At 37.2% G+C, this 13686-nt stretch overlaps 1 protein-coding gene across 5 annotated transcripts in view; it reads left to right on the forward strand.

Moving 5' to 3' along the window:
* Positions 1-13686, forward strand: part of SEMA5A (semaphorin 5A) — a 320019-nt gene that overhangs the window by 172866 nt on the left and 133467 nt on the right. For all 5 annotated transcript variants that reach the window (XM_057428775.1, XM_057428779.1, XM_057428777.1 and 2 more), the window contains 3 exons: positions 2768-2830; positions 9449-9547; positions 10743-10956. In XM_057428775.1, the coding sequence (XP_057284758.1) occupies positions 2768-2830; positions 9449-9547; positions 10743-10956 (376 nt within the window). The remainder of the gene's footprint in view (positions 1-2767; positions 2831-9448; positions 9548-10742; positions 10957-13686) is intronic.

A 13686-nucleotide genomic window follows, 5' to 3' on the forward strand; every position in this document is an offset into this window, starting at 1 on the left:
TATGTTGTCATGAACAGGGGAGAGTTTGCCATTTGGTTAGCTTGCAAGCATATGCGTTTATATATAGTTACAGTAGTTTATTCTGTTTTGTTTCTTCTATGTGCTGTTAACTATGGTGTCCGTAAATATTTCGTAATGTTTTAATATACCGTATCTTTATTTAAATCTATGCATTTCATGAATGTCAAAGAAAGAGAAGAAAGTTTATTTTCAGTTATGCTAATAATGGTATTAGTGGTTTTCTGATGTAGTGGTAAAATTATTAATATTTAAGATTTGAGAGCTCTAGCCAAGACATTTATCCTAACTGAAAGAATATTCACCTAAAAGCTAACAGTCTGTAATTGCTTCCAAATCACCACTTCTGAGCGAAGGTAATATTGGGTGTGCCACTCCTGTATTGTGTGTGCCATATCTCTGTATTGTCAAATTATTTACTTTTTGGTTCCTTCTTAGAAGTGTGGCAGTTGGCCAGCTCCTTAAGGAGTCCATCACTACAGGGGGTGGATACCTGACTTTGCTAACACTGAAATTACTGTTTTTCTTCACCTCTTTCTGTTTTGTGTACCAGTATATAGGCTGAGTCTCTATGATTATTTGATGGAGAAAAAGGAACAAAAGGAAGATGCTGTTGCAATGTTCTCTGTGATAAGGCTTAATAAAGCCTCTGCCTGACTTGTCCTAAATTTTACTTGTGCTAGTAGGCGCTTGGAGTCCCCACATTTTCCAAGCATGACCTGTTTGCAAAGATGTGTTGTATGCTTTTCTCAGAACTTGAAGAATTGTCACTTTTGGCTTCTGAGTTTCCTACCTCCGAAGTTTGTTAATTCTCTTCCAAAACTGTCAGGGCCTGAGAAATGTACTTAATTTGCTTGGTTTGTGATACTTTGCAATTTTTGCATTTCACGTCCTCCTCCAAATTACTCTTTCGCTATGGACTTAGAGCCAATTGAAAGCTGTCACTGAAAATTGATTAATTGATAAACATTTTATCTTTAATCCAATATTTCTGTCTTCTTTCTTCTTTGTGTTTGGCGTAGTCTTCTCAGTTTTGATAAGGACTTCCCTTCAAACATTCCTATTGAACACCTGTATCCCACTAAGTCTTTCTACTCTGACCTCCTACTGGTAACTAATTCTGGCATTTCTTCAGGCGTCTGAATTTTTTTGGTGTTGTTTAGAAATAATATATTCAGTTCTAGCTAGGTACTTGTATCTAGCACAGTATAGCATATAGCTTCTGTGTGTCCTAAGGGATTGGTTAGGAATTTACACTGGTTACCCAAAAGCAGTCTTTTGTACTGTGATTTCCATTACTTTTTGCACTGCAGAGTTAGAAGAGTTAAGTCATTGGCTTTTTGTCTGACACAGTGCTGCTTTTTCATCTAACTCTGTATGAGATTTCTTTCATGCTGCTAGATACAGTTTGTTGTAAACACTTAAGGTCATTCACAAATGGATTCTTCCAGAAGTTTTTGATATATTCCCCAGTATGCTGTTCATCTGTAAAAGCAAATGCTGTAAATAGGCAGGTTTGGGGTGGAAGAAGAGAAATAATGGCATTAGTTTTCATAATTCAGTTTTTCCTGAAGTGAAAAAGTCAAGGAATACTGCATAGTATACTCTGAAGGCATTTCCTCCCCTATTTTAAGTAGGCTTTCACCCTATTATTTTTATTAATTATAGAGTCTGCTTCCTACAAATATAGTCTCCATTAAAAGATGGGTACAAAACATTACCTATATTAAATCTGAATGAATGGTCTTTCATTATTTCCTGATAAATAAAAATGAAAAAGCTGTGGTTTTAATAAATAAATAGCATTGATTAGTTTAGAAATGTCAGTTCTTCCCAATAAAACATGAAGTGCTTTGTGGCATTTTTATCTAAAGAACATATGGATGTACACTGTCAAGGTGAAAGAATACAGATTAATTTAAACTGCACTCTGACTACACTGCTTATACAGGCATTCAAATATGCACATGTGTTAGCACATAAACACCAAGCATGACCTGCTCCACTGAACAATAAAGTTTGTAAGTCATAGCTAGTGAATGTTAAATATGGAAATAATTGGAATTAACTCATGCAGTGAAACTTCAGTAATGCAGACTAGGTGTTACAGTTCTGACATAAATCTGTTGAAGCAGAGACAGCTCAGAAATAAGGATAAATTGCTTCTGCTTTGCTGTGCTCCATTTCACTGTTGTCTTGTGTGTGTCTGCCTGTTGTTCCTTTCTCTGAATGAATGTTTTAGTGCTGCTGCTAACTGCTGCAGTCATACCTTGAGAAACTAAGATCTCCATTTGATGCTTGAGATAAATACTGCAGATATTGCAACAGAGCACACTTTCCCACAGTGCAAGTTCTCTCAGCAGAGCTGACCTCAGGTGCTGTGGGGGTGCAGCCCAACTCTACTGGGGAGAAGGGTTCAGCCTTTCTCTTTGTTCTTAACTGCTTTCTTTAATAAGACTAAATAAAAGTGGCTAAATAGCATCAAATGTGACTGTGGTTATTTGTGCTATAGCTGTAAGTACAGTGAATCATGGGGATCGCCAGCTTCACTTCAGATTAAGATACTAAAAAACATCGACAGCAAAACTACATTTCTAAGGAGAAAAAGCTATAAGGCAGTTATGGATAGAGTCACCCGCAGCTAATCAGCAGTGTTCCTGCAACAAGTTTCTCAAGCATGGGCTTAGATAGCTCTGAGGCTTATATTTCTGTGTTCCTTGCACTTCTAACTAATTCCTATTTTTTGCAGGCAGTGGAATGGCAATGTGATGAAGCTACTAAAAGAGCCTGTTACAGCAAAGGCAAATCAAAGGTAAGCATGAGACAGCTGTTCTGCTTTAATAAAATTTAAATGTTAATAGTAGGTGTAATTCAGTGTATAAATATGTACCTTATGCATTTTTACTGTAGCCCTTTTTGAAGAGAATTGTAGGAAAGGAGTCTGACACTGATGTATAAACCAAGGAATAAAAAGGAATATAGGGAGTATGGGATGAGAAGTACAGTCATATGATTCTTTTCTGAAACGATCAAGAACTTTAGTTTCCAACAATTTACTGTTTTGACTCTGCAACATCTCATGCATAGTGGCCTGTATTCTCATTTCATTTTTAGTGCTATAAATCCCAAGTAACTGTGTAATTAGTTTGTAAAATCCTCAATTTATTTCCCTGTGTATTAGATGCAGTTTTAGGAACTTTTATTTTTTCATATCTGCTGGCACTATAAAGAACATAATATGAAATTCACTAACTTTTTACATGTGGGACTTGATACATTTTTAGTATTCAGAACGAATTCCTTATATGGCCAGTTACAATTTCTTTTATTGAGCACAGGTAGGTGTAATGGATCCTGTATCAATGAACTTGTATTCTTTTGTGTCTGTCCTAAGCTGAGGTTAGTTATTGAATTAATCATAGAATCATAGAATGGTTGGGGTTGGAAAGGACCTTAAGATCTTCTAGTTCCAACCCACCTGCCATGGTCAGGGATGCCACACACTAGACCATGTTGCCTAAGGCTGTGTCCAGCCTGGCCTTGAACACTTCTTTGGTCAACCTGTTCCAGTGTCTCATCACCCTCACAGTAAAGAACTTCTTCCTTATATCTAATCTGAACTTCTCCTGTTTAAGTTTAAACCCATTATCCCTTGTCCTATCACTACAGTCCCTGATGAAGAGTCCCTCACCAGCATTCTTGTAGCCCTCCTTCAGACACTGGAAGGCTGCTATGAGGTCTCCATGCAGCCTTCTCTTCTCCAGGCTAAACAGCCCCAACTTTCTCAGCCCATCTTTGTTTGGAGGTGCTCCAGTCCCCTGATCATCCTCGTGATCCTCCTCTGGACTTGCTCCAACAAGCAGTTAGAATTGCATACAATTTATTTTTGTGATTATTATACTATTTAATAATTAAAATTAATTGAGATAAAACGTAAAGGATAAGCACATCAACAGTGATAACTGCAAAAGAGCACACTTGCTTTCAGGACACAAGTTCAGTATAACACGTCAGTATACATTATTAATGTGCAAAACTCAAAAACCCCTGGGCTTCAAAAACACATTCCAAAAGCTTCTGGCATCTAGTAGAGGAAGAATGTCTTCTGCATAGTTATCTAATCACTAACTTTTTAAGTTCTCTTATTAAACAGTTCAGTTCCAGCTTTTCCTACTATGTTCTGGAAAATAAAATTGAAGTGTACCATTGTCCTAGCCATTTCCATTTGAGTTTGAAAGGGTAGAAGGGCCTCACTTCAGAAGCAGGCCCATGTTGTACTGTGAGGAGAGAGAAAGAAAGACAGAATTACTTGGGGGAAAAAAAAGCAAGTGTACTCAATATGCAGTTTAAAGCTTCATGCATGAAAGGTGATTGTCTTTATGGAAGAATATCTTTCACTGTAGAAATGAGTTTACTATACTGGGGAAAATGCATCAAGAATGGTGTTGCCTTCTTTGTCCTGCTTTCCTTTTCTTTCTGTCCCAGTGCGGGAAACAAATATTTAGCAATTACTGTTTACTAGCTATCACACTGCAGGATATGCTAGGTATATAAAAGGTATTAATAGCTAGAGAAAAGAAAGGGGTTAGATTTTACTTTAAGATTTCTTAGTAGATAAATTCTGGTGACTCAAATTACATGTGAAGGCTTTAATAGCAGAAATGGATTAGAGATCAGAATGCATATTAGAATGCTCGTCAGTTTGTGAACAGGTAAGAAAAATTTAGGGGACCTCATATTTTAAGCAAATGTTTCATTTTCTGAGTTATTATTTCTCTCTAGAAGATTTATGCTTCTTTATGTAACGTATCCTTCATGCCTTGATCCTTAGCTTTTAAATGACAATGCTTTGAAGTAAAAAAGTGCTCTCAAGAACAATATAATACAACAGATTTCCTTGATCAAGATGCACATGCAGTAGAAACTGTCCTGGTAGGAATGCAGTGCGTAACTGAACGCTTATGCCTTTGGTTTACAGTGATTTTCCAAGTTTAAAACTGTGAGAATAACATTCAGCTTGTCTGAAAGTCACCGTGCAGTGACTGTGACCTAATGCCTAACATGATGGATGAAAGTAATATTAAATTTCAGACTATAGAAATGTACTTTTGAATATTATGTTGACAACACTTTGTGGTGTAAAATCCACACTGGATTCAACAATGAAGAAGCACATGTTGCTATTAAATAATTTTGCCAGGAGAAATGCTCAGCACCGGTGAAATGCATGTAATATTGGACCTTAGTGTGGTACATACATTCAGATTTTCATTCATTCTTAGCACACACTTTTGAAGAAGCTGGTAACTGGAAGTTATGCCATCATTGGAAAATTGTATATATGGTACCTATAATTACCTCTGAAATTGTTACTTAGTATTGTTTTTAGGTGGATAAAGATTCAGTGTTTCATTTGTATCCATAGCCTTGTTCCTCATTTACAATCTAGAAGTACAATCTGTGCATTTCATTACGTTTGAAGGCAGTCCTGGGACGAAATTATTCTCTTCTCATTGTTGCCATAGGGCTTTTTTTTTGGTGTGCAGACTTTGTGGCCTGAAAGTTTCATGTGGGAGTTGCTGGAGAATGCAGAGATATATTAACTGAGGCAACCTACCCAGCTGGCATGACAACTGTCTTTTTGAAATTCTCATGCTTCTGTTGCTTTCACTGATGTGATTGAGGTTACAATCAAAGGGTAAATTTATGGCCAGAGAAAGGATAGCCTAGTTTGTCTTTTATTGCCTTATGTTCAAGACTAAAACAAGGTCACTGTACTCTGTATAAGGAGGGCTTATGCATGCAGGTGAGGAAATACCTGACCCATGGCATGCTTCTTCTCCTAGTCAAACTACTAAAACCTTCCTTTGCAAAAACCGGGAATTATTTGACCTTGAGGTATTCACTCTAGTGCTACAGTGAATTGTCCCTCTTCAGAGGAATTTCCCTGGTTGTCACAATTCCAATTATTATTATCAGAAAGATTATTTGCTTGCTGTGTTGAATGAATAGATCCATCTCAAACTGGGGAGTTCCTGGAGGCTGCATTTCTGGGGGCAAATTCAGATTTCAGGACAGATGTGTGACTGTAGGGAAGGGACAGAAAAGGTTGTAGACAAAATATACAAGGCCAGAGAGATGAGGATTACAGTGATGGTTATGGATAAGTTATTCATTCAAATCCTGGTTTCTCTTAAAGTTCTACTAACCACAGAGCAGCATGGGGACAATGAGTTCAGGCAGTGAAACTGAAAGTCAGTTTGCTGGTGGAGTGTCCTGAAACCAGAAGCTAGCTTTGAACCCTGAAGCAAATCTAGTAGTTTAGAGATAATGGCCAGTTAAACACAGCTCTTTTTTTTTTTTTTTTCTTGAAAAAGAAGCTGCACAGAATTTTTGCCCCTAGCTGTTAGCAGTAGTTGTTCTGAGGTTTATGCTTCAGGAGTCAACGAGGGGAAAGTGCTGAAGGCAAAAATATATAGGGACATCTGTCACATTTGACAGTGTAATACACACTTGATGTTTGAAGGCTGATGTTTGTTACTGAGACTTCAGACATTTATCCACCAATTTAAGCTGTTGCTCAAAATAACTAGTGGCTCCAAGAGTGATCCAGACAAAATTATGGCCTTGTGACCAGCATGTGTTAGCTTTTAGAAGTCTAAACACCACACATGGATAAGAGAATAAATTTGGCCATTCATGCTGTCCACATGTGATAGGGACTGTTAGAAAGGAGAAATGTAAATGCACACAGTAAAATGCAATAAACCAAACAGATATTTTAAAAATATATAATTGAATTCTCTTATCCCAAGCTTGTTTAAGATTCAAATGGCTCTGTGTGTTAGCATCTGAAACTTCAATAAAATTATTAAAGAATTCAACACAACTGAGTTTAAAATGTTAGCCAAAGCAAGAAACATGGATGCAAACAGATATCTGTGTTCAGCCAGGTTGTTCTTGAACTGTCAAGTTGGTCTAAAACTTAAGCAGCAACTTAGCCTGCTTTGCTGCTGCTTGATTGTTTCTAGTAGTTGTATTCTGTTACCAGGATGTTGATATAAAAGCAAAAGATACTTGCTAAATGAATTTCTTTCTTTCAGAAATATTTTTATAGAAGAATAGGAAAGTATATGGCATAGAGGTCAAGATAAACTGGAGAATAAGACTGCATAAGAGAAGGCTACCAAACCCTACCATCACCTTCTAAAATAAAAAAAATCCTTTGGTTTTGAAGTCATTTGCATTCACCATTGCCACTTCTACATCACGCATCTCTTTTTTGCACATGGAGAAAATGAACCGGTACAGTTGAGCTTGACTCCGGAGCTAGAAAAGTGACTCTGAACAATTCAAATAACTAAATAATGGAGTCCTTTTTTAACATGTTTTTGGCTGATGATTGTTTTATTCATGGCTATTTTTTTATTTGTTTTGCATTGTTGTTGATCTTTCATATGAAAAAAATATCCAGTTATAAAATATCCAATTATAAAAGCTATTCTTTCAGTTTTGATCTTCTTGTACTATGTACCCAACAAAAATTTGATAGGAGATGTCTTATTTGCCCTGTTGCACTATGTATTGTTGTCAAGTTGGCAGAGGACTTGGAAATATTAGAGAGAAGAATCTTGTGAATCTGAGGAATGTCAGAGTTTAAAAAACTAACATTATTTTTTAGCAGAAAGAGTGGGTGATCAGCGTGCAAGTAATTTGGCAATGGCAGTAGTTCAGGAAACTCTGGAATATGAAGAAAAGAGGTTGGATGGTTGTAATGTCAGAACCCACTTACTTTTCCTACACTTACATTCCATGGCTTGCTGTAAAGGGCAGGATGGAAACAACCCAAAGAATGCATTTCTGTATTACATTCTATGGACCTTTCTGAGCACCCTTCCAAAAAATAAACAACCCCAAACCAAGGGGAATTGCCCTCAATTTTTTTGTTGTTGTTATTGTTTATTTTGGTTTGATTAAAACAACCTTCAACAGGGAAATTGCACAGAAGTGAAATAATTATAATTTTTAAAAGGTAATGATGTTGTATTTTTACCCAATGGGAATCAAATCTTAATTCTAAGATTTTTGACATTTGCTTTTAAAGGCTCAAAGAGAAGCTTTTAAAAGCTCTCATTTTCATGAGAGACTAATGTAAATGTGATTTTTGAGAGAGATTTTTCTCAAGAAGTAGTTTTTTTTCTGAGATTTTGTGGGAGGTTTGTAGGGCTTTTTAACCTTATTTTTATGAGGAAAGGTACAGATGATAAATTCTGAGAGTTTTCTCAGAGATTTTGAGAGTATTTTGCCCGTCTTGCTTTGCCGTCTATTTTATGCCTGTTCAATTTATTCAGGATTATATTTATTATCTTCCAGGATGAGTCTCTTTTCAAGATAAACAAAGAATACATTTAATATATCTGTAGACCAAAAAATGGGACTTCTGCAACATTACTGTTGCATGGATTTACTTACATGATTTCACTTAATATCTGTTAGAATTGAGTAGCTGTATTTTCACAAGTGTTTTCAGTGCTTTATGTGAGACTGTCTTGTGAATGGATGCTAGAGAGCATTCAAATGAAAGGTTCCAAGAAATTTTATTTTTTCCAAGCATATTGTTGACTTTGGTCATTTTATCAGATAGGGACATTGATTTTTACAGGACTGCTTGCATCTTTCCTACATACAGTTCTGGGAGTCTCATAATATGCAGAAGAAAGCTTTCTGTCTGAATAAACAATAGAAATTGCTGTTGCTTTCTTGCTTCTGAAATGAGGGAAATGAACATCATAAAGCCTTCACACATCCTCATGGCAAAAAAAAACATGTAAAATTATTCCTCAGGGATGAGTGTCTATATATTGAAGTAATGAGATTTCATTAGAAACTTCAAATTAACAGAAATGTAGATGCTTCTAATAAAACAGATTGTGCAAATTATAAAACTATTAGTGACAAATCTGCATCTGAACATCTCAAGAATTTTATTCATTTTGGTTTCAACATACTCATGTTACTGCCAACCTGTTATTTCTCCTGTTTTCCTTACAAATTCTTCCCTTGGCCTGATCTGTCTTCAAAGCCAGCATCCCATTTCTTGGCGTGGCAGTGTATTATTTAAATCAGTATCTCTCTTTTCAGAGTTTAGATAAACCTTTGAAATATACACTTAGAAGAAATCTTCAGTACTGAAGAGATCTGTTGTTATCCTGTTAAGAATGTTTTACAGATTGATGGATGCATATGTTGTAATTAGGAAAACTAGGTATATAATGATTATTAAATGATTACTTTAAGGCTTAGGCCTTATTCACGTAAATTTTTATGTGTGGACATATAACATAATAACATATAATGGAAAGCAAATTGTAATTAGTCTCCTCTATGCTTTGAAGTATCACTGTATTTGTCTTTCTTTTCTGTGTGTCAGGAGGAATGCCAGAACTACATTCGAGTGCTTCTTGTTGGAGGCAACCATCTCTTTACCTGTGGAACCAATGCATTCACTCCAATCTGCACTAATCGGACGGTATGAGTTAAATATTTTGTCCCACAAGCTCAAGTCCCTGTTCTGAGCCAGCAGATTAAAAGGCTGCTGTGGTTGAGTCCAGGCTATTTGTGTATTGATGGGTGAGCTGATGTATAAAAGTCTGATTTAGTTATTGGCAGGTCAAAAAGGAGAGTTAATCAATGATCTCTTTTTGCAGTCTTTTCCTCAGCTGTGGGAGAGAACACAGCTATGAGCACCTCAGTTCTTCCTACATGCCAATTTTCATGAACCATGGGTATTTCTAAGACTCCTGCCACTGTGTCAAGTTCAGTTGGCATCAGCAGGTTTAGTTGTAAAATATAGATGGGTAGCTGCATACTGTGTATGTGTAGTCCTGGAGAAGATGGGAGTACCTGAATTAGTGATTTCTGACTGATGAGAATGAGAAGTCTTGGTTGAAAAGATCTGTCATATTGTATCTGAAAAAAACCCAAATTGTATATTATGTGTATCAAAGAAAGAGGGTCCATTAAGGATCAATAATAGTCATAATAAAAATCAAAATGTCACCATTTGGACTAAGGTGGCTATTTATTTCAGGAGGGGAGAAGCGTTTAAATACAAAAACTAGCTGTATTGCCAAAAACAACTTTTCACATTTATCATATTTAAACCTATTGTACCTTCACTTTCAAATAACATATTAACAATATACTGTGGTTTATGGCTGAAAGTATTAGAGCTACTAAATCAAAGAGATTGTTCTGCTGAACTGGAAATGGAAAGCTCCTTTTTTTTTTAATCACATTTTTCATGTGAGATTCTTTCCTCAAACACACCAGCAAAATAAATAATAGATTTGTTCTTTTTTTATTGTCTGTCACTTGCTGCAGTAAGTACCTTAGTTGATCTGGCAATCAGATCTGGTTTTAGTCTCCATAAAAAAAAAGTCTGTGTAGAAATAATTAATTTTTGAATTGCTTCTAATATGCTAATATGATTAACTTGCATGTTTCACATAATGAAGAGGCAAAAGTGAGATCAGACAGCATTTTGGTGAAACTTTTTATGTGAGACAGTTTCAGATTGATTGAAAGGTCAGATTGTAACTGTTGTGCAGTAATACCAAAGGAGATAACTGGTGTTTATGATAGGATTTTGCTCAGATTGATGCAGCTTGGCTAAAATGATAATTTTCAGATCATTTTAATCCGTTTTTCTCATTCTTTTACAGTTAAGTAACTTGACAGAAATACATGATCAAATCAGTGGCATGGCTCGTTGTCCTTACAGTCCCCAGCACAACTCCACTGCTCTTCTCACTTCCAGTGGGGAATTATATGCTGCAACAGCCATGGATTTTCCGGGAAGGGATCCTGCTATTTATCGCAGTCTGGGGGCCCTTCCTCCTCTCCGCACTGCCCAGTACAACTCCAAGTGGCTGAATGGTGAGTGCTGATGGACCATGAGACTCAACTCTTTTTAACTTGTGTTCTCCATATTTACAGTCTTTAAATTCCATTCTGAGAATTTGATTTTTTTTGCAGTATTGTTTATCTAATTTTTAAATTATTTTGCATTATTTTTAACTTTACAAGTGTAAGTATGACATTTAATTAATATAGCTGCATTTTGTAGATATACACTTAAATATATGTCACATTTGCAGGTGTGCTTACATGGCAAAGCTGAGTCAGCCAAGAGCAGTAACTTACCTTGAGCGTTCTTTTGTTAAGTCCTTCAAAAAACCTAAGGCAGAATAGAAACAGTTTAGAATGGGCTGAATTCTCCTAGTTTTGCCTGCAGGTCCCAACCTTGACAAGCTGAAAAAGTTGTGCTTTCCAGCTGTTTAGGTGGCAGACTGACACTTTTGAAGCTTATTATAGCTAAAGGATATGTCTAGTCTGCAAAACATATCATAGAATTGTACTGCAGCAATCACTCCTGTGTCATGGATGTTAATCACCTGATGAGGATTTCCAGCTGGGAGAAGCTGTAAACAGATTAGGTATTCTTGAGATGTAACATGGCCAGTTGCTATTTTCAGCATTTCAAAAAAGAAGCAAATTTTTCTAAAATGAAAATTATTATTTAACATGAAATGTGAAATTATCTATATTATAATTTACTCATGCTTATCCCAGTAGGAGCAAAACGTATTTTCATAAAGTGTGCTATGTGACATGCAGTTGCTATCCCCACAGTGCATTTCATTTTATGATGGGATTATTCTCATGTTTGAAATGAAATACAACCCTCAGCAAGTTTGCCAATGACACCAAGCTGTGTGGTTCGGTTGATACGCTGGAGGGAAGGAATGCCATTCAGAGGGACCTTGACATGCTTGTGAGGTGGGCTGATGCCAACCTCATGAAGTTTAACCATACCCAGTGCAAGGTCCTACACCTGCGTCGGAGCCATCCCAGGCACAGCTACAGGTTGGGCAGAGAAGAGATTCAAAGCAGCCCTGTGGAGAAGGACTTGGGGTTGTTTGTGGATGAGAAAATGAACATGAGCCGGCTTCAGTGTGCTCTCGCAGCCCAGAAAGCCAACCGTGTCCTGGGCTGCATCAAAAGGAGCATGACCAGCAGGTCGAAGGAGGTGATCCTGCCCCTCTGCTCTGCTCTTGTGAGAGCTCAGCTGGAGTATTGTGTGCAGTTCTTGTGTCCTCAACATAAAAAGGACATGGAACTGTTGGAACAAGTCCAGAGGAGGGCCACAAGGATGATCAGGGGACTGGAGCACCTCCCGTATGAAGACAGGCTGAGAAAGTTGGGTCTGTTCAGCCTGGAGAAGAGAAGGCTGCATGGAGACCCCCTCTGAAGGGGCCTGTAGGGATGCTGGGGAGGGACTCTTCATTACGGACTGTAGTGATAGGACAAGGGGTAACAGGTTAAAACTTAAACAGGGGAAGTTTAGATTGGGTATAGGGAGGAATTTATTTCCTGTTAGGGTGGTGAGGCACTGGAATGGGTTTACCAGGGAGGTTGTGAATGCTCCATCCCTGGCAGTGTTCAAGACCAGGTTGGATGAAGTCTTGGGTGACATGGTTTAGTGTGAGGTGTCCCTGCCCACGGCAGGGGGGTTGGAACTAGATGATCTTAAGGTCCTTTCCAACTCTAACTCTTCTATGATTCTATGACTCTATGACAAATGCTAGCATCAGAACATTAGGATCTGATACAAGAGACAGACTTTATTTTGAATATTTTAGTTCTCATATAATCTGAATGCTGAATTGTACGTATTTGATTGGTGTATTTTTCCTGTACAAAGGAAGCCATCAGAGGTAGCTTGGAGAAATTTGTGACTTTCTCTGAAGGTCAGCTGATTTGAGAATATTAATTAACAAAACCAAACTGTATGCAATGAAACAGAATTATAGCAGTGCCACGAAAACATGAGAGGAAAAATTAACTCATTATATAGATATCCCTGTTTGGGCACCTTTTGTTCACACTGCTGTGGCATTGGAACTAATTGCTATGCCACACCTGGGTGCTTCTGTCAAAGGGAAAAAATTCTTCACACTTAATTTTGAGTTTAAGTGGTTATGTTTTATGCTGAATTTTTTTGCTAATATGCTAACTTTATACTGAAATTCCCTGCCCCTGACTCCTGTAATTAATTAAATTCACTGTATTTACATTTTGTCTGTTTAAAGCTTCAGCCTTAAACTGTACATTTAGTTTAAATACATTCAACTGCACCTATACATTCTCCATTAGAGCTCATTCTTCTTCTTCAAAACTGTTAAGCACTAAGTTGCCACGAAACTGGCTTTTATCTTTGGGGGGAAGAATGAGATAAGTTTTGTAATTAGAGCCAGTTCAAGCAAATCCAATAAAAAGGCTGGAAGCAGCCCAGTTACCTACTTGAAAGGGAGGAAGAATCTCTTTTGGGGTGGGTAAGAGTTGGGGATCCTTTTGCTTTTATGTCGGTTTGCTGGCTCACATGTGATTCAGTGCCAAGAAACTGCGTTAGTTTTTCAGTGCTTGGATGGAAGGGAAGATTATGCTGCTTTTGGTGAGAAAGTAACACAGATAATCCTGCAAAAAAAGTGAGGCATCAACTGGAATGGAAGCTTCCTAGTCACTATCTGGTCAGCAGCAGTAGCTGTCAGTTGCTGTAATTCAGCCTTGTTTTAGGTGTGTGTGGACATGTGTCTATGAATGTTT

The sequence above is a fragment of the Pezoporus wallicus genome, unplaced genomic scaffold (genome assembly GCF_028554395.1).
Source record: "Pezoporus wallicus isolate ANWC-B61680 ecotype Strahan unplaced genomic scaffold, APGP_CSIRO_Pwel_v1 contig_6658, whole genome shotgun sequence".
Classification (NCBI taxonomy): domain Eukaryota; kingdom Metazoa; phylum Chordata; class Aves; order Psittaciformes; family Psittacidae; genus Pezoporus; species Pezoporus wallicus.